This window comes from Melanaphis sacchari, unplaced genomic scaffold (assembly GCF_002803265.2).
Source record: "Melanaphis sacchari strain LSU unplaced genomic scaffold, SCAv2.0 Contig2_pilon_pilon, whole genome shotgun sequence".
Classification (NCBI taxonomy): domain Eukaryota; kingdom Metazoa; phylum Arthropoda; class Insecta; order Hemiptera; family Aphididae; genus Melanaphis; species Melanaphis sacchari.
The window spans coordinates 6,837,958-6,865,422 of NW_020271173.1; the positions used below are offsets into that span (position 1 = coordinate 6,837,958).

Consider the following 27,465-nt stretch of genomic DNA (forward strand, 5'->3'; position numbering starts at 1 on the left):
TCAGTATAATATAAGGGTTACAACTGTGTGTTTTTAAATAAGAACTACATTTAGAATTACGCAAAATATGTTTTAACGCACATTAAAATAAACACTGGAATATTGAGAAAAATATAACTTTACTATAAATTATAATTACTTGCTTAGTTTTAATTCATAATATACGATTCGGGAAATACTTTTAAAGTTCCTATGCTTGCTGTTGCTATGCTAGAATTAACTAAATAGTTTCACTGGCGAATTTATTTGGTTCATTTTATATTTGAGTGTTTCTTACTGTTTTCTATAGAACTATTAAAACTTCACTACATATTATTATATTCCTGCAGAAGTTCGATACTGGTTCATACGCATTCAGCTATGTACTAATGTTAAACTATAATTAATATATTGAACTGTTTAAGTTGAAACTTAAATTAATTATGGTTATAACTTATAATAGTATCGTTTAAATTATTAACAAGAAGAATCTATTAAATTATAATATTCTTAGAGTTATAAGTCTTAAACGATTATTAACAATATGTTCACATTATACAATATATTGGATTGGAAAATTTTTTAATTGTCTTTAATAATCTAATTATTTTATGAAATAAAGAATCAAATTTTAAATTTTGCCATTAAAAATTAATGTCAAACATTAGTTTAATCAATGTGGTTTAACAATTCCGTTCAATCATTAGAATGTATTCATTAAGTAATAATTGAATGTGAATATTACAACTCTATATCACATACTAGTTCTCTTTTTATTTTATTTATTGGACAATTTATTCATTTATAAGTGCTATAATATTCACGTATGTTTAATAAAAATATTAATTTATACCTAAGGTGATATCAGGCAATTTTGTAAAAATCTTTACGGTATAATTGTTCTAAACTTAGACTTAAAATTTTCTATTAGTATACGTAAATAACATTTTTTTCTTGCTTAAACTACTGAACTTAACTTTTTGACTTTGAATCTGTAATAAATAAAATACTTTTACTTCTCCTAGCTTACTATTATTATTGTTCTTAAGAAAAACGATTTATTTTAAAGAATTTATTTTGTAATCATATTTATGAAAAATATCAAAAATATCGCCTAGTTGATAAAAAAGGCGAAAAAACTTTTTTGTTGTACAGTATAACTATCTCAAGTGTACCTATTTTCATTAAATATCATCGTAATGCATATATATATACATTATATATATTATATATGTATGTATATATATGTATGTGTGTATTGTGTTAAATTTTTATTCAATAATAATAGTTATACATAAAAAAATGACTTTGAGCTAAGACATTTACGGTTATTTGTTTTTAAATTATTAAAAAATAGTCAAAAACTAATTTTACAAAAGCGATTTTGTTTATTGATATAACTCAAATATTAATAATTGTAAATAATTAAATTTTCTACCACATGGTTATTTTATTATTTTTTATTTACAGTAAAATTATTAATTATTTTGACTATTTTTTAACTATTTTTGATATGAGGAATTTTCAATTTTTTTTTATAAATATCAATCAAAAATTATTTGCTGGGTAGAAATAATTAAAAATTGAATACAAAATTCTCCATAAGTTCTTAATTTCTTAAATAAAAATCATCGAAAGTTTAATGCCATAATATTTTTTTATAAGGAATTTAAAATAGAATTTTTACAAAATTCATTAAAATTGTTAAAATTATTAAATTATATTATAGTTAGAAATTCATAAAAATGTTTCTTTTTATACTTAAAATTAAGAAATATAAGATTCTTTACTATTTTATATATTGAACAAAAATTTTCCTTGGAGGTCAAATAAATTTTTTAAAAGCATTTGAAATTCAATTTTTTAAGACATTCGATATTTACCACTATAACAATTGTTCCTCCTCAAATAAGTGTTGATATTTTATTATCTTAAAAAAAATCAATTTTATTAAAAACTTTTAAGTTAATTATAGGCATAAGCAATTTTCAATTTACTTTAGTTTCTTTTATTCTATTAATTTTGATAAAAAATTATTTTTTTAGTAAATAAAATATTCTTGAAAATTTAATTAAAAATTCTACAAATTTTTTCTTATTTTTGTATATAAATGTTAATAATACACAAATTTAATTATTTTTTGTATGTTTCTATTTGAATTTCGTAAGAATCACAACTAATTTCAAACTATTTTGTTGTTAAAAATATATAAAAACTTTCCTTTTTGTATTTAGGTTTTGAAAATTGTATACAAGATTTTTCAAAATAGTTCATACTGAAATAATTATAAAATCAAAAATATGGATGAAGACAATTATTTTTTATAGACATTTTAAATTTAAATTTAGACGACATTATTTATTTAAACGATTAATTGTGTTGTGTCGTATAGTTTTTTATGATATGGTATAAAAATATATCATTATAATATTTAAATACTAATAATATAATAAATGCAATATTTTTGGAAAATACTAAAATACTCACTATAATATTAAAAGTGTAATAAATTACTTTAAGAGCTATATCAAAAAAAAACATATCACTTGGCAATATAAGCTGATAGATCGTTTTCGCTTAGAGTTTTTTTTTTGTCTGTGATGATTTATCATTGAATTCAAATTTAACACATCTATAATAGTGACCCAACCGACACCTAATGTACAGCAGAGCGATATTCACTTATTTTTTCGTGATTACTTTTCACCCCTCAAAGTATCAATTAAATTTAATATCTTATTATAAATGATATTGAAGTAAAAAACTAAAGTATATTTTCTACTATAAATCGTGTATGCATATGAAAAAAATAAATCATTGTACAAATTTAATTAATCCCTAACTTCAGAATTTAAAAAGAATGTCAAAAAAAATGGTATATTTAATTGAAATATTTTGGTATTAACTAGAATAGAAATATTTCTGTATTAGTGTATTAGTTTCAGGTCCGTTGAAACCGGGTAAAGATCACTTACCTACTTATATCGTATTAGTGTAGTACTATATAATTTAATACAAAATTATATAAGCCCGACTACTACTCTATAATTATTATCCTTATTGCAACGTTGAAATTATGATAATATAAACTACCTACTGGAATTAATAACCATATAAAATTATCGATAAGCTGATATATTATTTTTTTTAACTATACCATATCCTGATCTACAGTTATGTTTATTTATTGATGCTCTTGACAAAGCAATTCATTTTATTTGATATATTTTTTTTATAATATCACATAACACGTAAACAATTCTATTCATTTACCAAAGTAACGATAAAAAAAATTAATTTATTATTCTATAAATTTGATTTTATAATTACTTTCACGATGGTCGTTATAATTATTTATTTGTTCAGCCGTAAATTTGTATTCAAGTAAAACTGATCCGATAAATTCTTGCCTCCCCCTGGGTCCCGTTCATTGTTTTCCGAACTTCCTTAAAGACGTTCACTAATACCCGACAGTACGCAGTCTATTTCTGTGCAACGAATTAGTTATTTTAGTGTTTACATTTTATCGTGTAGGAAATATAGAATATTACCACGTTATCTTCACTGTTTATACCATCGTTTTACATTTTCACAAAGACCAGGAAAACCAAATCGTTTTAGATAAGAACACGGTAACATCTGAAGCTATAAGTAGTATGTGTGTAAGTATGGTAGACGTACGTGTGAGTTCAGGGCGGCGGCGATTTATCGTCGTATAATTCTAAAACGCACACTATTAGTCGCAATCGTGTAGAATGTATGCGACTAGAGCAATTATTTAGTTCCTTTGCAAACCATAGCCCGGCTCCAGCTACCTTTTCGTCGCAGTGAATTCTAAATACCGTCTATATTTTTTTTTTTATATATATATATATATATATATATCGCAAACGTTTAAACACACACACCCATGTATGTATAGTATTTCGTATACAGGATAAATAGGTTTATTTATCCTCTTTTTTTTTTCTTATTTCGTACCCACAATAAAGCGGCGGCGGTGGCAAATGACCGAATGAAAATAATAAAAATATCGTTTCCATTCGAAAATCTGACAATGGCAGAAGGCTGTGGTAGTGGTACGTGGGACAGTCGGCGGCGGAGAGGCGGACGGCAAAAAAAAAAAAAAAAAAAAATGAAAAGCGCGTGATTGATATCGTTTTACGGACATCGAATCGACCGGGTGACGACGATGTGATGGCAACTGCAGCCAGCGCGGTGGGGTGCACACACCAGTTGATAGATTGTTTCTCTATTCTCGGCCGCGCGATATTTCAACCTCGCTGCGTCCTCTTTATCTCGTACCCCGTTCGTCGACGGCGTACATAATATATGTATGAATATAAAAGGTTTTATATTCATTACTGTAAATCGATATGATCACCGGCAATAATAATAACATCGTATTCGTCAAATAATGAATATTTTTTTTTTATTTTTTTTTTTTTAAATGAAAAAGGTCGATGGTTAAAATCATCCGTACATACCCCCAGTACCATGGTTTATTTCGTTTTAATTTGTTCATTTTTTTTTCTTTTAATAACCAATTCGATTCCGTTTAATCGGCTCCAAGGTTGAGTCATAAAACGCTACCTGTGTACCGGCCAAATGACATACGTTTAATCAATTACACATGTTACGCAAAACAGCGTATTGTGCTATTTAATAATACAATGGAATATAATATGTCCGTATGTGTGTGTTTGTTATACATATAATTTATATCTCTGTGCGGTATGCGGTACTTAAATATTAAATTATGTTATTAGATGGATCTAACTTCACTTGCTCTTGGCACACGCCTCCCGGAACACCAACTTAAACGATGGGAATTCGTTTTACGTGACCAAACTCATTTTACAATGATAAGATTAAAATTTAAATGTTAACTTTGAACATAGGACAGAAATATACTCGTGCGATATCACCACGCGTTTAATGCGTTTGTCGGATGTATTATTTATAAAAACTTCAACACTCGTTTAATGCATAACTAATCATGTTATCATATCATGTATGTGAAAAATAAACTCCATAACAGATAATAATTTAATAATTATCAATTCTGTGATACATACCCGACCATGCGGCATTAAATGTGTTTGCAAATATCAGAACTCTGAGTTAAACCAGAGGTAGAAAATACATATTTCAAATTAAAACAAAATATGTGACAGTAACTAAGTTGTTCAATATGATATAATATGTACAAATTAAATATAGTGGAATCATATACATGACGATTTATTTAGCTACATGCCTGTTTCTCTTAAATCAATGCATTTGAATTATTTTTAAAATAATAAAATTAATAACCAATCTAAAGATTTCAATTATTATTATTGAATTATTAAAATTTGACTTTGATAAACAGAGAGAATACACAATTTTTATATTTTTTTTTTTTCCAATTGTATTTTAGTAATAACTTATAACTTAATGTATTTTAAATTGAATGCATTTCATGCATACTATATGGATTTAATAGTAATGCACTCAGATATAATTTTTTCTCGGAAATCAGAATATCACTTTTAACTTAAAATATTATATAAAATTGAATTACCTAATTTATTAAAAATTAAAAATATACAAAGTTTGCTTGAAAATTTTAATTTGAACGACTTATAAATTATAATATTTTTAGTTTCTAATAAATAAGGATAATTAACATAAAGAGTTAGTGTTAGTTATTATTACATTATTATATTTTAATTGTTCGTATTGGATGTATAATTTATTTTTTTATGATAAATTTATGGTATAATACTATCATGATATTATATATTAATCGAGTTACATGAGCACTAAAATGTCTTACAATTATTATTCAAAAATCTCCAACAATAAATATTATTTAATTTAATTGATGAATAAGGTTGAAAATTTAAAAAAAAAAAAATGTTTATTTATATTTTAATCAACGTAATGTAAAAATAAAACTATATTTTATTTAAATTATAGTGAGTGCATAGAGTATGATATTGTCCTTTTTCTGAACAGGCTAATATATATTATGCATATTCGATTATTTTAGAAGTGGGAAAACAAAAACAATTATGCATCATCACAAAACATTTAGCACATTTTAAAGCATTTTTGTGAATATGTATAAAAAGTTAAATGCGTCTTAATTATTGTCAGACTGAAATAATAGAAGATATGTCATATTTTAATTTTGTAAGTATTTTATACTGTGTTGAAGTTTGCCATTTTTTTGATCATTTTATTCCATATCCCTGTGTGCTATTTTAATATTAAAAGGAAAAATTAAGGTGTATCCCCTTTCTATATTGAAAAAGTTATAAACAACCACGTTCTTTTTTTTTTTTTTTTTTTAATAAAAAGTGACGTGTATATTCTATGGGCTACGGTACAATGGCAATGAACATTTATTAATTTTTTCGACGCTTCATCGATCCATGTTTTTAATAACAAACATCACCGTGTGTTGTGTGACGTTGTACTTAGTCCTTAAGTATAGATACGTTATTCTAAAATAGAGATTATTACGGAATTACAATGTAGTTAATGATGTGATTATGAATAGTTTTGTTTCTTGATACTACAATTTTTAGCTGATATATTGCTGACGTTATATTATTATGTAAAATATAGTCAGTATCAAATTATTTTAATAATAAGTATATTATGTTAATCATTTTTTTTTATCATAATATGCACAAAAAAATTAAATAATAGTTATATAATATGTTATTATTATATTAAGTTTTTTTTTTTTTTGAGTGCTGTAAGTTATTTTGTTGCATTTAAAAATATTTATCTAAGTAAATTGAAACATATTTAATAGTTTATAGTACCATTTTTTATACGCAGCTTAATTTTAAGAATATTTAGACTAATTATCAACTATTAATATTATAAACAGTGACCAAAGGAGAATTTCTCGTTTTGTTTTTTTTTTTTTTTTCATGATAAGTTATGACCTGAGTAGTGTATAAATACATTTTTTCTCAATTTAATATAAATTTCAAATAACTTTCTGTATATAGGATTAAGTTCCCAATATTTTCTAAATGTACTGTAAAAATTAAGCATATTGTATTTAGTAAGTATTTATTTATTTCTAAAACAAAATAAATAACTAATATTCAAATGTTTGTACACAAATATACCACATATTATTATATTATTTAAAATTTAACTAAAGTTGTTTAAAACGACATGTAGGAAAATAATAGTTTCAAATCCAAAAATAGATGTATAACGATTGACAAGATAAAACTCGCTTAAAAAGCTTCTTTTTTATTGTTTAAGATACTTTCAGTTGGATCATTTTAAAGCCAGAAGATCAAAAGAATATATTCTGAATGGTTTTATTATGATACGAAACAAATGATATCCCCAATTCAGTAGAATTAAGTCTTTTGAAAATTTTTTTTCTAGTTTAAATTTTAAACAAGAATGATAAAACTATTATTGTCTTTATTTTTAATAAATGTGTGTTGATACAAGCTACCTTATACTATTTCATTTATTACAATTAACATTTATTCTGCCGGTGAATCGAATTTATTAGTTTCTTGATCATTCCAAGTAATCAAAAATCGTAAAATAAAGTACCTAATTATTATAAAACAATAAAAATTAGAATGTTTTCGATTGGGGAATTTTTAGACTATTTAAAATATTTAAAAACCATTATAACTTTTAGTTAAAAAAATAATATTTGAGAATTAAAATTGTTTATGCTTAAGTTAAAATTGTAATTATATATTATAATTTATGATTATACCTTTGATATTTTGGTTTATTATTATTAAAATATTGTTAACCTGGTCAGTTAATATTTTAATTATTTTTAAAAGAATTATATTTCTTATATTTAAATTTGTTTTTAGAGTTGGTATCAGGATCCATTGATCACAAAGTACCGGATGAAACGATTTCACCTTTAATTGAAGCTACATCCATAAGGGGTCCTTATTTTGACAAAGTCGCATCAAAAAATGTCACTGCATTAGTTGGTCACACTGCTTATTTGAACTGCAGAGTGAGAAATCTAGGAAATCGGACGGTAAGTCATATAAATTCTATTTTCTATATAGATATATATTATTATCATAACATTAGCTAGGTACTTAAAAATTATCGCTTTATTTTAAATTAATTTTCTGTGTACATTTAATTTACATTATAATCGTAGAATTTTTATTAAATGAAAAATTTTCATCTGTGATAGTACGTATATCATAATATTATATTGGTTACATTTACACAATATTATGAGAATATATTTAATTAAAAATCTAATTATATTAAGTGAATAAACTACTTATTTTTCTATTTAATTATTATATGTAATAATCACAATAAATGTGTATTAAAATGTTTTATGAACATTATACAGTATGTAAACGCTAACTGAGAACACTCAATAAATTTGTGTAGAGTCCTACGATTTGAATTCTGTGTTTTGATCGGTTGTTATGACCTAAAAATACACATTTTGAATATTTTTAACTTAATTAGACATGCACATACGCAGTACAACTTTTTTTTTAAATGGTAACCACCTATTTAATCATGAATTTTAGTAGTTAAACTAACTTTCTAAGTCCAAAAGTTATAGCAATTTAACCAAAAAACTGCAAAATTCACGCGATTTACAGTTTTTTGACTTAAAAAAAAAAAAATTAAAAAAAATAAAAATAATTATTCCAGGATTGTTTAGATTTGAAATTTTCATCCCTAATTATTAAGTTGATAGTCGCATATAATTATAATTTTAATTGCTGTATAATTTTCATTGTAATCTGTGTATTAGTTATAACTTAAAACAGAAAAAAACGTAAAAAGTATGTTTTTTATTTCATTACATTTAATGAATCTATTAGGAAGTATTAATAATTAATAACAAATTTAATTGTTATTAAAGTTATAAGTGTATTTAGTAATTAATTAATTTAACGTATAAATAGTTCAAATTGTTGTCCACTGTCAACAAAACACGATTCAGCGCGTTGTATAAATTCTTTATTTTTTGCAGCTATAATTTGCTCATCAGTCAGTTGATTGCAGGCTGCTGTTATTTGATCTTTTACATTTTGAAGATTTATAGGAGGTTGGCATATACTATTATTTTTAAGTGACCCCATAAAAAAAATCTTGCGGCATAATATCAGGTGATCATGGTGCCCATTCAATGGGTCCGTAAGTTCCTATCCATCAATTTGGAAATTGTGCATTTAAATAGTCGCGAATTACCTATGTGAGCATTGTATGTTGGAGCACCGTCATGTTGAAAAATAATATTTTCTCTAAGAGCTAAAGAAATATCATCAAGCATCATCGGTAATTCGTTTAACAAAAAATTATAATATCGTCTACCATTGAGTATTCTATCATAAAAAAAAAAATGGACCAAGCAATTTACTACCAATTAAACCACACTAAACGTTTATTCCCCAAAAAGTTTGATTATTGGTTTCAAATGTCCGATGTGGATTTGATAATTCCAAGAACGGTTATTTTGATTATTAATAACACCATTATTTATGAACTTAGATTTATCTGTCCATAATATCGAATTTAAAATTAATGGATTTTCGTCTAAACTCTAAACCGGCCATCAAATACGCAACAAAAGTAAGTTTTCGATCTGCATTACCCTGATGTAAATGCTGAACTAATAATCTTTAAAAGATTAAATTATAAAATAACAGCAGCATGCAATCAACTGACTGATGAACAAATTACAGCTGCAACAAATAAACAATTTATGCAACGTGCTGAATTGTGTTTTGTTCATAGTGGACAACAATTTGAACTATTTATACGTAACCTAACCCTAGCGTTTACACACTGTATATATAATATATTTCAAGTTTTGATAGTTTTTTCAAATGTATTATTTATTTTTAACTATTTAATTAATTGAAAAAACAATAGATAGAAAAATAATGTATCATTATATTTTTGAATTATTATAATTGCTTGTAAACAATATATTATAACACTATGTTATTATCCAAAATTAAAGGTCACTTAATAAATCATTTATGCGGATAAAGTTAATTATTCAAAAGTTAATGAAAGTCAAATGTTTACCTATTGAAAAATTATGTACAGGATCGTACACCATAATTTTTACCTTTGATTCAATGAATAAATTATTAACAAAATGGAAGGTATACCCTGAATAATATAACATTTAGCATGCATTAATCTATATTAAGCAGTTGAACTTAATACAGAGTTGAGCTTTTTCTACACAAATAACATAGAACATTACAAAAAATAATATACAAATACTTGACAATAAAACATAAATACTTATACGACATAATCGTAATTTTTATATTTTAATTCATAAATTATTATTTTGTTAGATATATAAATTTATAAATTAATTTAAAATTAGTTTACAACATTGTACGTCAAACATAATATAACAATATAATATAATAATCGCTTAACTAAAAACTTCTAAGTTTCTAACGAAAATATTATTATAAACGTTTTAATCATTACTGTTCTAGTTTGTAAATTTAGTTTCTTATATTTTTACTAGGTATATTTAGTCACTTTGTTATTGATCATTTAAATTTTACAGTGAGATACATGTCATTTCGTACTCTATATTTAACCAAAATTGATAACGTACACTCATGTATGTAATTATAAGGTTAAATGTGTAATGGAAGTTACGTTTGAATGGGAATAATGATAAGTTATCGTTATAATATATGACATAGACCGTCGTAAGTTAACAAATCGGGTCGTTAGGTAAACAAGGACCAGCCGGTTAGTGCGATGACGATCCTAAATCCCGAGCATATATGAATAAAGGTATTCATTGTGCTTTGTATTAGAGAACACGTACAGTAAATGGACATCAATCCCAGGTGAACACAATTCAACCATATCCGGCCACGTAATTAATCATAGTCCTGAATTTCCGAAACCAAACCTTGGCCCAGTTGTTTGTCTGAAAATGTAATACAAGGTCGTGTAGCCCGCCCTTAGAACTTCAGTTCCATAATTAACACAATGACTTGCTTATAACAGCGCTCATCCTTGTATAAAATAGGCTATTGACCAATTATTTTTTTTCATCATATAACAAAAATTAGTAATTTGTGGGATTACATTAAGGTTTACAATATATTCGACAAAAACCAGACAAAGGTTATTTGTAAAAAAAGCTAAGCTATAATGTAGGAAAAATCAATGTTTTTCAATTTGATTATTCTGAATATTAACGGTATTTATGTAAACATTGTGAATCGTCTAACCGACCAAATTCGTATGAACGCTTATATTTTTGATTTTTTTCAACTCCAACACTTCAAATATATTTTTAGAGTACTTATTTATATTAAATTAATTAATTCACATCAAGCTTTATTATTGTAGTTATGTATTCATTTAATTTATATATTATTAACATAATATATAATATATAATAATATATATAATATATATATATATTTCACTGATTATTCATCATATTTGTTTACAGATATCATTAATACCAATACATAATTTTTATTTTTTTTCATATCATCATAATATACCCCCACATGTGTATTCAATTTTATAAAATCTTAGTCATCATTTTTATTTTATCGTGAAATGACTAAAATGTTAAATAAACAGAAATCTGATAACTTATCAGATTTTCGTTGATCAGTGATAATTTTAAAAGTCATTTGCGTATAAATCTCTACACGACTCACACATACCTATAACATTCTATGGTTCCTAAGCTATTATGTTTAAGTATTATTTACCAATTTAAAAGTTTTAATGAAAATTAATCCAATTTTTCAAGCACATAATGAAATAAAAAGCAATATAATTAATGAATTAATTAAATAAACCATTGTTCAACATATATCAACTTCAGGCATCGTGGTTATCTTTGAACCTAAGTTAGATATCAGTGTTATGATAGTAGGAAAATATTATCAAATTGTATCCCCAATTATAATCGTTAAATTTTAAATCATAAAAAAAGACAAAAACAAAGACAAAAAAAATATATAATATTATATGATTAATTATTCGCAGACGTAATTTCTACACATAAAAGATCAATCATATTTTGGTCATTAACGATCAACCAAAATTAATATATATATATAAAGAAATTCGTCACTCAAAATCACTTTGGTATTTTTACCCAATTAATAATGAGTATAATATCGTCACTGACGACTACAATGTGATTTCATCTGTATATAAATCTAGTCACCTGAATAACCTACATATTGACCAAACAGTATTTTACCTCAGCCTATCTAAATGGTAAGCGTTCTTAATTTGATAGCTAAATGTATTTAAGGAGGTTTTTAACCCAAATGGATTTAATTGCGAGTCAACTTCAATTAATTTATAAATAAAAAGTACACTTCGGTCAATTATAGAGTGTTATCTAAAAATAACAATGTCCAATGACATATATATATATATATATATATATATATATTAATTCCATTCTGACAAATGATGTAAAATATTAATAAAAAGAAGTATTCATAAGAAATAGGATACTCCATTAGAAATATTACTAAAATAAGATATTATTTAATAAAATCAACATTACCATTATTCTTTGTTAAAATTCAATGAAAAAAACAACGAGGTTTTCTTCATCAACTCTTAATTAAAAATTAAGATAAAATACCCTCATAAAAATAGGAAATCCTACAATTTAAAAATAGCTAGTTTCACAATCACATAAAAACTTATTGTACTAACTTCCTATAATGTGTCGATAGAGATAATTATTAAGCAACCTCATTCTTCGCAAAATTAAAAAAACCACTCAACAAAACGTGCTCTTTGTAAAGAAAATTACCCAAAAAACTAAAAGAATGCAACATATTTAAAATTCTCAATCAAAAATAACACAAGAACTACTAAGAAAAACACACTAACCCGCTCAACCTCCCCATTTATACAACTTCAAATCTAAAAATAAAATTGTACGTTGGTCAACTCTAATTTAGTAAATATTTCCACGCGATAACTATTTTTGTATCTAAAAAATATTCACTCCTTAAATACGAGTACATATATAATCTCTAATTTTTCTGTAAAAATATTATTTAAGTCCTTGATTAACATTTTTTTTCCATGCTAAATAACACTTATATTATATAGCCACCAAATTGTAATTTGACATAACTCCAGATTACTTAATAATGCGTTTAAACTACGATTAATGCGACGAATTACTATGTGAATAAAAATTCAAATTCCTACTTCAATAATGTTTTTAAAAAGTCACCAATTCATTTCAACTGAACTTTCTGTAAGCCTAATTATAATAATTATGCCTAATTATGCATAATGAATAATGAATGGAAAACGTATAAAAATCTTTAGATCAATTTCAAAGATAAAAAATAACTTTATTATTAATATATATTTTTTTTAATGTATAATTACTTACTTAAAATTGAAAGAGTATTATACTAATTAAATTAAAATTATAAAGTTTTATTTACTTAAAATGTTTAAAAAAGTTCAATTAAGCACTACAATTACGTCTATTATATACAATTCAAAAATAGAATGTAAAATTTTAAAGCATCTACAAATAGGATTTTATTAATTAATATAGAAACGATATTAAAAAAATAAGATCAATCTGTAAATAACAGTATTTTTTTTCAACAAATGCTGGAAAAATATGAAACACTCAATATATGAAAAGGCTACAGTATTAACTTTTGAAACACCATCTCAGCATCAAAAAGTATTTTATGAAATAAAAATGCTTTAAAGACCAATAATCCCTCGCTTAAATATCACATTTAATAATATAGCTAAAAATAAAAAAACAATTTATTAAATCTATTTATTTTACTTGTTTATCTATACAATTGATTGATTAAAAGTACTTATATTTTTAAATTAAACTTGTATGTAGTAAGAATGTTTATGTATTAAATATTAAAATATATAAATACATTATTACAACTTGAAAATAAATTAAAAATAACTATTATGTTAATAATTAATAATTAATATTTATAAAACACATAAATTCACATATAATATTCAAAGAAACCTTTAAATAGCAGATACTCCAGAAGCGTTAGAATTTTCCATTATTGAGAAAAATTAATAAAAGAATATGTAAGTGTATCTATGCAATATTAAGTTTTATTGACTTTCAAAAAAAAAAAAAAATATTTAAGTTGTATACTACATATTATGATAATTTTTTTTTATTAAGGTGTATAATAATATAAACGAACTAATGCATTTTTTAGAGGTACAAAAAAATCATAAACTTTAGTTTGTTTTTTTCTTTTATTGAAATTTACTCAAAATTAGATTGGATTTGACTTATCAATAATAGTGAAACTGCATTACTTGTATATTTGTATAGAGACAACATTTCTTTAGCCAATTTACAATAATGCTTCTTTGAATGTTATTTTCGCTTCGTCGACATTAGTATGCTCTTCCATAACTTGTTTCACATCATGTTCTTTATTCTCAAAGGTCCCGGAGCCAACATTGATAATGTATTCAATTTTCAACGATAAATCTTCAGTTTGTAAACACCCATATTTTGAAGAAACTCCTGTGCATTTGTTGGACATACTTTTAAAGCTATAGTTCCGATAATTTAATATTCATATTATCTATTTATGTTAAGTAACCAATATTATCTGACCCTGGAACTCTGTTTTAAAGAAACAATAAGTGAATTTTATTTTTTTTTTTATTTACTTTATTTTTTTGTTTTATTTTTTTTAATAGCTTGCTGTTGTTCAAAAAACCATTACGTTTAGTTATTTTATATTTTTGGTATTAATAGATGAAAACGCGTATTTTAAAAGACTAATGCGATAATGAGTTTTGAAATTTACTATGATTCGGAGGTCAAAAGGTTAACTATTTAGTGTGAAGAATAGAAGTTAGAAGTTTTATTTTTTGTAAATTCAAACGACAATGGCTGAACACGTTATCAAGAAAAGTAATAATCTTTTGATCTTGCATTTTTCTATCGAATTTCGATAACCACTTTTTCGGAAATTCTTGCGTCACCAAAACTTTAAAATGATGTTTCCACATTACTCAAAGATCATTAACAATAATGTTCTCCAGGCGCTGCAGATCTTTCAGTGCCTTTCTAATCACTAACAGTGTTTAAAATCCACTTTTATATAACATAATTGTAATTTGTTTTTCACTTAATTTTTCGCCGCTGCAGTTCTTGCTTAAATTTAAAAAAAAAATTGAAACAAATCCTTTGTATAGATATTTCAACTCATTTACTATTTTACAATTGTCCATAAACAACTTAAAAAAAAAACTACTTTCTCCGTGAACAACTTAATAAATGATGATGTAATGTATGTGGACTTTTAATGTTATTCGTTAAATACTATAAAACTAATATTGATCAAATTTTCAGCGAAGTTGACAGCTTTTTTCTAAAGAGAAGAATGGAGATCCGTAAATTTCTATCATAGATCTAAAAAAATTATGTATATACACGTGATCTATTTTAATATTCATACCTTTTATGAAATATTATTTTATGTTTTTCCATTCGAATTTTCATCAAACCTCTTACGTATAGATCGATCTGTGACTTAATTATGGTTTTTATTTCAATTTTTTCAACCAAAAATCGAGTGGTAACTCATGAACAGTTTGTTTCTTTGCATATTAATATTCGATTATATCGATTTTTTCAATACAAAATAAGACCGCACTGGAGCCATATAAATACGATACTGAAAGTATATCTGTGACATTAATAAGCCATTACTGTTTGTGTAATGTGCATCTTTGTCGTTATCGTTCGTACAAATTCATATTTATTGATTGTATTTACCTTATCGTATTCATTAAATTTCACATAAAAATACATATTATCTTTATCAGAAATATATAAAACATATAAATAATATTATTGTGTTTCTCGAAATAGCTATTCGTTATTTATTTTAATTTAAGCTCACCCGATGCCTAAGTCTGTCCACGCCCATTATTTAGAGGTGTTCGCTATTTAAAAGAGCTTAATCCATTAATTTCAATGAGGCTGCACCGGAAAATGTGTTTGTTAATGAAAAATGTTCTCTAATTAGAAGTTCGTTTAAAGAAAATTCACACATAATACTGTTTTATGTAATATGTTTGTACAATATTATATCTTACGTTTATTGATTGTGAAGTTTTGTTCGTATTGAAGATTTTTTTTTAATTTTCATGGACGTAATTTTTTATCCATATATTTATATACTTAAAATAAACACTTTTACGTAACTATTTTTAACATACATCTATATAATTTATTTTTGGATTAATTGAACATTTTGCTCAATAATGCTTAGCTTAACGGTTATTACAATTTTTATAATATTAGCATGTTTTGAGATCTTAATACGCATCATTGATGTTCAACTATAAAACAATATAACTGTTGAATGGTCCGTTGTTGTTAGTTTGTAAGTGGATGAAAAACTTTCGGTGTATATTATATATAATGATGGCGGAAAATATTGGCTATGAGATGAGAATGATTTTTCTGTTCATTGTATTTTAATATAATTTACCATATCTTTATGTGATTTGAATGTAAAAAAGAAGTTTTTTTTCTAAGTATCAATCACAGTTTAATAGTGAGATGTAAATGTATAATGCAAGTACGAAGTACTTTATAATTTACTATTACACTTTAATTAAATAAGGTATTTTTATTTTAAAATAAGGACAAGTGCAAAATTAAGCATGAAATCAATTACTGATGAAATAAAATAATGAATTTTAAAGAAATATATTGTAATTAATCTATGCAATATAATTAAATTATTGTTTATATCATTAATTTTTGAAGTAAGTTTGAATGAATTATGCCATTTATACGTATATCTTACATAATAAACCTACGTACACAATATCAAAATTATATGTAATAAGTATTGAAACTATATATTTGTATAGGTAATAATTAATATTTGAGAGTTTAATATTTTTGTGTGGTTTAATGTGAATTAATTTAATTGGCATTTGTATTTAACAATAAATATGTTTTTAATTTTAAACCGTGAAAATATTACAAATATAAATTAATACAACCACTCAAAATTATTTTATTATCTTCTTCGTTATATAGGCCAATCTCCTAAAATCTATTGTTTTGATTTTATAAATCGTTATTATGTTCTTTTGACAAGTATGAGAAACTTCGATAACAAAATATATTTCTGTAGCGTCTTCTTAATTAATTATTTATTGGTAGTCAAAAATATAATACTATATTTTCAGAATTAATGTATTTTATTGACATTGATTGATCCATACAAAACATAATATTCTAATTTTATGTTTTGTATACAATTTTTAACGAAAGACACCAACATATTGTGGGAAAGATGAACCAAGGTTTTCATTTATATTGTGCGAATATTTATGTAATTCAATTTATTTGTATACATTATATTAAAAAAAAAAAAATATATATATATATATATTATTTTAACATAGTATTTAATAAAATATATATTAAAGATACTTGAGCAAATTTAAAATAAAACAAAAAATGAACTATTTTTTATTATTGTTTAGTTTGTTGTTTGTTCTTACATAAAGAATAGGTACAACTACATTTTTTAAAGTCACAACGCTATAAAGTTTCCTAAGGACTTTATTGTACAGAAATGTTTTGGTATATTCATGTGTCTCTGTGTTTTAAAGCGAAATACATCGCCTAGGGAGTTCTATCTTTGAGCAAAATTGATGCCAGAGCTTAATGAACCGTAGTTGTTTTCCTACGCTTCCAACGTTAATGTGCTCTTAATTTTCTTTTACGCCATGCGGGGGAGCCATTTATATTGTTTAGAAGCTAAGAGGTTCTCTTAATATCATGAAATTCACCAATACATAAATTTCATTAGAACTGTAATAGTAAGAAAAATAATTTTTATTATTATACTACTTAAATGTATTACAATACAACTAATTATCTTTAAGTTTTTGACATACTAAATATAATTTATTGATCTGGTATTTAATTTATAACACAGAATTTTCATTATGTTTATTTATCTTGCAGAGGGTTATGTATTAATTTTAGTCTCTTGTTTCTATTTTGTACAGCCTGATAATCTATGTATATCATATTCCATACAAATTTATACCTATACCTGTTATTGTTTAAATTGTTGAATGTATAATACAGATTATATATAGTAAATTGAATTTTTGAAACTCAACTCTACCGGATATTATTTGACATGTTATTATAATAACAATTTAGTAAAGTTTATAAATTATTAGTATTATTATTTTTTTTTTTTTTTTTCATTGAACATAATAAAAAATTTGTATGTGTTAAAATTGTTAAAATAAGTTTAGTGAACTTTTTCAACAAAAAAATATAAATTGATTTTTTGAAAACCTCCACTCAATCTTGTATTTTCGAAATATAGGACACTACCTACTCTAGAATCAGTCATAATCCAACCATTATAATAAATCATTTTACTAGAAGAATAATATTTAAATATTTTATTGAAAAAACTTAATAAAAGCATTTCAAAAAATTTGTTAGTTTTTATTTTTTAAATCAGTGTTTATTTTAAAATGATTGTAAATCGGTTTACTTATAAAATAATATAAATTTATTACTGTATCTATTCATTTAAAAACAAAATATTTTTTTTCTAGAAGTAATACTACTACTTCTTATACTTTTTACATTAAATTAAATCATAGATAATAATAATAAACAATTTAATATTTTTTATGTAATGAAATTTATTTCATAGTCAGGAAAAAATTGAAATATAATACAATATAACGAATTATTATTACCTCGTTTTAATATCGACAATAAACGAAAACATTTTTTTAATTTTGGTATAAAAATATTTCCATAAAAAATGATTATGATTCATTTAATAAAAATATATATTGTATGAGATACTCGGTTTGTTATTTTGTAATATAAAATAATATTATTTGTTCAGAAAAATAAATATATAACAAATTCACATACTTAGTAAAGAAATATAGTTGTATGATATATCGCAAAAAAGCTAAAATCTTATTTTTTACTATAATTATATTTTTAAAAGTTTTTTAAAATAAAATCAACATTTTATTATATTTGTAAATAAAATTCATCGTTTAACTATTTATATGGATTTTATAAAATAAAGTAACGGATAATGTTTCTTATTACTTAAATAATATAATGTAATCTACACTGTAGCATTATACATCATAATATAATATGAGCAAACCAATATATACTATGAAATAAAAATAATAAAGTTATTTAGTTACTATAAAGTTATCAGTCACATAAATCGGAAAATACAATTTTTCATGATAATTATAATTACAAATCGCCTTGGAAAATTTCCAAAATATTCAATTTTCCGATTTTTCTTAGCAACTCCACAATTACAAAAAAAAAAAAAAATAAAAAAATAATATCATATTTAAACTCTGAATCTAACCTAACCCACATACTACCATAAGAAGTTCTACAATAAGAACAAAAAATAAGTAGTAAATTTTAAGTTATATAAAACTTAATGCTCTACAAAAACATTTCATTAAAACAAAAAAAAAAAAAAAACTAAACAAAACAAAATATTACTTTTGTAATTACAAAACTAATTTAATAGTTCACTGTTTACGACATGGGTTATTAATCTAATGGATTATTCAAACAATTATACAAACACTTATAAGTACAATATCCAAGATAATTGTCATATTCAATAGTAGACAGCTATATTATGACTAGAAAAACAGGTTTTTTTTAACAAGAATTAGTTGATTGTTTTTACAATTTAAAATAACAACTGTGAAGTATTATGAAACTATTTTAAATTTCAATTATACATCTTTTACATATCTAACAAATTATTTAGTTACAGAATACTCCAACATTTGTTGACGCAAATTCTATCGATAATTTAAATGTATATGATAATATATTGTGGATGAATTTTGTTTTACTCATCGCAATTTATACTTCAATCATTGGCTGATAATTAAATAATTTTATAATTGTAATTAAATTCAATATAAAACAACCTATGTGTTATATTCATAAATTAACGAGTAATTAATTATAATTTACTACAGTAAATTTTGGTAAAAAGCAAACATATACATATATAATATCATCATGATATATGATATTATCATAAAGTACAAATTTAAGTAATTACAACTATTTTTTACTGGATCAATTTAGTTTCGATTGAAATGAGGAAAATTTGATCAGCGGAGAGGACTTTACAACAGTTTAAAACAGATTAAACTTGTTGTTTAATCTTTCAAATTAGAATAGTGTGTGTAGACCATTTGTTTATTATAAAAACATTTTTTTTTTTTTTTTTTTAAATAATTGCAAACTTTTATTTTAGATCATTTTGTAAAAGTAAAAGTAATTTTTTTTTTAATATTTATTCTAAACGATTTCCCTCTGTACAAAATGTATAAACACAATGTACGAAGGTTAACAATATTAGAATAATTAATTATATATATGATATGAATAAAATACATATTACAAACACTGGAATATGGTAACTGTCTCTATTGCTTATACAATTTATTAGGTTAAAATTTAAAATTATCAGTGCATTCGTTTTAATTGAAAATGGTTTTTTTTTTTTTTTTAATTAACCGTTTTATCAAGTACCTAATTTGTATTAGGTTTAAGAACTAATACAAATAATATAAATAACATATTAACATTAAACGAATATATTATTTATATGTATTTTATAATATAATACATTATAATACATACGTTAGAATGTAATATATAGTTAGTATTAAGAAATATAAGATATTATGTTTAAGTAAAAAGTTACTTTTCTTTCTTCTAAACATAAAATTAGTAATAATAAAACTAGTAGGGAATCTCTCTGCTGTATAGTAAATTTCAAGTGTCTTTGGAATGTATGAGTTCAATTTGAATTCAGTAATAACAAAAAAACAATCCTGAACGAAGATCGTCTATCAATATATAATACTGAGTATATTTTATAGTATAAGATTTTTCAATTAAAGTAATTCGTTTTAATATATTAAGTAATACAACATATTATATAATTATTTTTTGCGAAAATTCCGTTGTGTGGACTGTGTATATTATTTAAAAATATACGTAAAAACATACCTATGAGCAATATTTTTAAATTATATAATAGAGTTATTAAAATCATTATTTTTAGTATAAATATATAATTTCATTGACATTTTAACTTATAAAGAAACAATTTCTTAGACTTTCTTGTCATAGTATAAACTAGTTACAAAGAACAGAATTAAATTTTAAATCCTTTGCTCTTAAATTTTTAGATTTTATAGACTTTTAAATACAAATTAATTTGCTATTTTTTGCAAATTTGATGGATGTTATCAAAATTTGAACTTCATATTATTATACTTTAAATATTTGCTAAAAAAAAATATATATAACATTTTCAAGTTTTTTGGTTCAGTGAATTTTTTTTTTTTTTTTTTGACATTAAAAGAAAAAAAAGAAAAATATTTATATTTGGAGTCGAAATATTTTGAAAATTTGATAACATTTTGTACACCAAAACAAAAATATATTTAAAGTAAAATTAATACACCCTAGAGTAATTAATAAAGTAATAACATAAAGGGATAATAGAATCTGTGTTAAGTGTTTAAACACCAACTGTGTATCTAGTAATTTTATTAGTTATTGTTGATAAACTATAATTAATGTATAAATATCATAAAAGCTGTTCGAGTGTTAAATCAAAACATAATTTACAATAAATACCAAAAAGTAGCATAAATAACTCATATTCTATAATTTTACTAATTTAGGATATATCTGCTCTATACTTATAGTATTTAATGTATATATAACATAATATATAGTTTAATTGATAAAATAATGTAGAGAAAATATTAGTTTTTAATTTTTTTAATTTTTTGAACTAGGGTTACTAAATTAACTAACAAATTAATGACCATTAAGTAAAAATGAGAAATAATTGTTTTATTATTTTATTCATTATTCATTATTAATTGTTTTAACATACCAAAAGTTTATATAAAATTTAAAAAAATGTTATTCAAATATTACTAAGTCTTATTTAGAATAAAATTAAATCACATTAATAAATACTATTTGAATTACATAACACTGTTCGTGAGTACGTAAAATATAGGTGCGGAAAAAAAAATGTTGGCAATCAAATGAAATTGTCTAGTCTAGATGCACATGTGGTTTCTTGAGAAAATTGTAATTCTTTGTAACAGCACTTGAGTATTTTGTTTGGCGCACGTACATTTTTCAACCACATAAGTGTTTACGTAAAAATGACAAAAAGAGTTGAGTTACAGTTTAGTACACTTCACAAAATATCTGTAGTGCCCATTAAGTTCATTTTCAGCTCCAAACGACGGACCACAATTAATTTACTATAATCACTGAGAAGATGTTTTTTTTTTTTTTTTTTTTTTTTTTTTTTAATACGAAATATCTATAAAAAACTTATTTAAACATTGGTAATATTCATTTTATGATAATAATAAAGTTTTATAAACTTGCATTGTATTTTTTTAAAGAATTATTTATAAAAAAAAAAATAATTATAATAATCAATTATTTTTGCATATTACTTATCATATTTTTAATGAATTAAAAGTTATTACTATAAATTAGGGTGAACATTTAAAAAAAAAAAAACAAAAAAAAAAAAACAGGACAGTTGTTACTTCCTGTCCTACCAAAACTACCTCATCATTCATATATACGCATACCTACAACTGTAGCATGAATGTCCAAATCTTCGCCGCATCACAAACAATTGTTTTATTATTACTTCATCTTTATGAGTTAACTCACCTATCATAAACAATAAAAATGTTCAAATGTTTAAGAATATATTCTATTTTATTATCATTAAACATTTCAAAACTAATACATTTTCTTAAATCTTTTTTTTTCCTACATTTTTGAAACAATTTTGGGCGCATTAAAAGAAATTTATAAAATTGTGAAGTTTTTAAAGTACTTTTTGGCAATAATTATTGATTTAATAGTTTCGATATTAAAAAGATTTTTTTTCATTTATCCATAGTAAACTTATTATTGACTATATTCTTTCTACAGATACATTTGTTCCAGGAATAGCCAATACTTCAAAAATTATCGAGAAGTTGTTGACGGAAATGGCATTTTGTTTTTAGTGTTTTAAATATATCACAGGCTATTGTTCTTCGTTCTACAAAAACTATTATCTGTTATTTATAACTTTGGTTATAAAACTGTTTTAGATTTGTTTTATACAATGATTTCTTTTTAAGATACAATGTAATAATAACCTAACCTAACCTCTTTTCAAAATCGGGATAAAAAAAACGTCCCGTTTAAAACTCGTCATGACAACGAGACACGGTAATTTAAAAAGGGAAAATTTTGTTTTAGATGGAATATCTGGTTCCTTTACTATAGATCAGGGGTGGGCAACTGGCGGCCCGCGAGCCTTTTTTATCTGGCCCGCGCTACATTTTCAAATTGCATTAGGTATAGGTATACAATTTTAAACTTTATCGTCTATACTCTATAATCTATAATGTCTAGTATAGTAGAAATCGACTTACAGATGAAACATTAAGTCACCTACTTCGTGTTTCTTCGTCCGAAATAGAAGTCGATTTTGCCGCGTTGTCATTAGAAGCCACACATCCTCAAAACTCTCACTAAACTGCAAATAACTATTTATATTTAAATATTTAATTAAATTATTTTCAATAACGCTTTTTGTATTACCTATGTCCTATTTCATTATAAACAAAATAAATGCTATTTAAAATGTATATTTTGAATGACCTTTTTTTTTTTTTTGCTTTCTATGCTCTGGCCCGCTATATTTTAAATTTCTAAAAATTGGCCCTATAGTAACTGTGAGTTGCCCATCCCTGCTATAGATAATTGATATAGATCTATTTGTAGCGAGATATCCTAATTATTATTATTATTTATATTATTATTATTATTATTATCTAAAACTAGTTGTCGCGGCAGACTGTCAATTGTTGTCAGTTTTGTATCGTGGTGCTTCGGCGATTACTGTGCCGTGTTCGGATGTTTGTAATTTTTTGGACCATAAGGTGATCCGATAGTGGCGCATCACCGGTGGTCGTGTCTTCCTTTTTTATTTATAATATTTATGTTAAGAATACAAATTATAAATCTTATTCTACTGTATTTATTTTATTAAGTGCACTCGTGCCTACACATTAATCCTCGATGTTGATAATATATAAGTAAAAACAATGTAAAATGTACCAAATTATTTTATATATTTTTTTTTTTTTTTTTGTCAAAACAAATGTTAAAATAAAAATTTATTACCTAACCAATCCTGTACATTTACTATTAACATATTTTTTTTAATTTAAAAGATAACACAAAATACTCCAGTCCAGTGACCCCGGATTGGTTTAGAATAGAATTTTCAGGAGGAGATAGAGAAAACAGAAAAAAATTTTTTGATGATTTTCAAATGTTAAGTTCTATATGTGTATCGTATGGTGCAATACAATGTACATTTTTTAAACAGTAATAGACGTTTTATACCAAACTTAGATAAACCAAATATTTTTAAAACATTTTTACTTCATAACTATGGCTTTAAAACCAATATTGGCTGAATGACAACCTACGACATTACACATTTTTGTGTGGCTTCGCATATTTTTCACATAATGATTTACATTAAATCATTAGATGGTTGTCAATCAGTCATTTTTTGTTTTGAAATCGTTGTTAAAAGTTCTAAATGACATAAAAAAATAATAATATTCTTGCATTTAGTATCAAATATGTTTATTACTATTAAAAAAATGCAAGTTGTATTGCTTACATTAAAAAACTAGAAAATTGAAATACAAAAAATTTGTATTCCTAAATTGCCTACCTCTTCCCGAAAATCAAAAATCTAGAACTAAAATATTTCATATTATTTTAAAAATAAAACACATAATTGATTTATTTAAGTTTACTTACTTAAATGTATAGTATGGGCATGATAATTAAATTGCTAATTAGTGTTAATTATTATTTAACAATTTGTAAATTTCATACATACGATAAAAACAATAATTCTAAAATAATTTTCAAGAAACTTTAGGCAAGATGAAATACTTAAACGCTCCTGGTTAAACTGATAAAAATTTTCAGTTTTACTTAGAATCAAAAAAAATTAATTGATTCTATAATTCATTTTTTTACCGTACACGAAAGGAAATTTACTTAGTTATACATTTTAAAGTTTTAAAAATTTGTTTTTAGTTTTATTTAATTTCTATAGTTAAGTTGTATTCAACATATATTACATAGTTCATTGGTATATTGAACACAAGTATTATCAATTTATTTTATGAGTATAATAATTTGAACGTTGTGTTGAAATGCATTATCTAATGTTCTATTTTAACAAAGTACAATTTTATTTCAAAACTTTAAGTAGTTAAAGTGGTTTATTTTCAATTGTATCATTTTAACTTAAATATATTTTTAATACTTATTTATAAAACGTTAATTAAATGCATTCTTTTATCATTACATTAAAATTTATGAACGAATTAAAATTAATAACATTACGGTTACAATGAGCATACACAGCGTCACAGTTTATGATATAATATAGAACCTTGTGTTGAATACACTTAAATAATATTTATGGAAAACTAAAAAAAAACTTAATTAATTGATACCTAAATACATACGTATATTAAACAGCAACGACCATGTATACATTTTATAAAGTCTATATTATATACATTTGTCTAGATGTGCCAGTTTAAAGAAGATCACAACGACTGTTGATAATGTTGTCATCGTCACATCCGTCAAGGTTATAAATAATTGTTAATATATTAAAAGACATTTATTTTTCTAACTTTACTAATTTCTTATTCAAAACTACTTTTACACAATTCAATTAATCTATTCATAATGTGATATTTGGTACTGATAAAAATATTATTACACAGTTTGTATATCTATTTACTTATAAAAATGAATGATAAATTTATAATCATAAAACAATTAAAGAAAATTAAACATCAAAATAACTTTTTAGGTGATATAATAATGTAAGGAACTAAATAATTGTTTTTTTTTTTTTAATAAAATGTAGACTATAATAATTAAAAGTGAATAATTTTTATTTTAATTAAAAACAATTTAAATCTTTAATAATAACCAGTTTTGTTTTTTGATTTAAAAACAGTAAATACTCAATTGTATCTTATTTTAAAAAATAATAATGATGAATATTATAAAACATTAATTATAATATAATATAATAATGGCTAAGGATAAAAATCAATAATAGTAAATTATACATTTATAAATTTAGTTTATTATCATACAAAGAGATTCAATAATATACTTACTTCGTGAGATCAAAAATTATAAGGCTTAAATAAATATTTTTTTATAATTTTAAAATTGTAAAATAACGCGGTTGAAATAAAATCACAACAAATTATAAAATTATCAAATTATCAATACGTACGATGTAAACAAATTGTATAGTTATCAATTTCTACACAAATTATAATTGAAATTCATCATAATAAGTTCTTAAAGCTATAATACACGGTTTATTTTAATTTTCAGTAAATTTATGGGGCCATTTTCTTTTCGAATTTTTCAACCTTTGTACCATTTTTTTAAAGAATCCTACCAATTTTACAGTAATATAAGATCAAGAGATCAACATTTAGATAATTTTTCTAGGAATAAAGAGTAAAAAAGAATACTTACTAGTTATTAATTTTATTTTTATTAAATATTTCTAAAATTCAACCCTTAAATAATTTGCTATGTAAAAAATATTATATTATAAGGATAACATAATATATAACTGATAAAATAATATAATTAAAAATCAAAATAATTTAAATTTGTTATAAATTACAACTAAGATTTTATTAACGAATAGTTCAGATTAGGTGTTATTTATAAAATAAAATTTACTAATATTTATTATGAATTTTTAATTTTTTTGTTTTACATTTATAGAATTTGTCAAATTATGTAAAATATTATACTACAAGCATTTTGGCTTTTGGTACCATTGCATAATATATGAGGTATATAAAAATGATTGTGTTGACCACCCATACTGTAAATATAATAATATATTACGAATAAAAGTCAAAATCGGACAAACCTCAGAAATATTCAAGAAAAACGCTAAATTTATTTTTTTAAATAACAGAAATATAACAGAATATGTCGTATTAAATATTAATTGCTAATAATAGATTTTATGATTAGAAAGTATAAGTCAAAAATGAAACTTCTTATCGCTTTATGCCAGAAACTAAATATTTTAGTACGAGGAGCAGTTAATTAGTAGCAATGATGTGTCTTTGTACATTGTTATCAACGAAGTAGCATTTAGGACAGCGAGTATTCAAAATGCGTTAACTAGAAGATAAGAATTTATTGTTCGTTCTTGC

The 27,465-nt window shown here is 23.4% G+C and overlaps 1 protein-coding gene across 1 annotated transcript in view; it reads left to right on the forward strand.

The window, feature by feature from the left end:
• Positions 1-27,465, forward strand: part of LOC112595889 (zwei Ig domain protein zig-8-like) — a 249,910-nt gene that overhangs the window by 102,001 nt on the left and 120,444 nt on the right. The window contains exon 2 of the mRNA XM_025341278.1: positions 7,842-8,017. Within this exon, the coding sequence (XP_025197063.1) occupies positions 7,842-8,017 (176 nt within the window). The remainder of the gene's footprint in view (positions 1-7,841; positions 8,018-27,465) is intronic.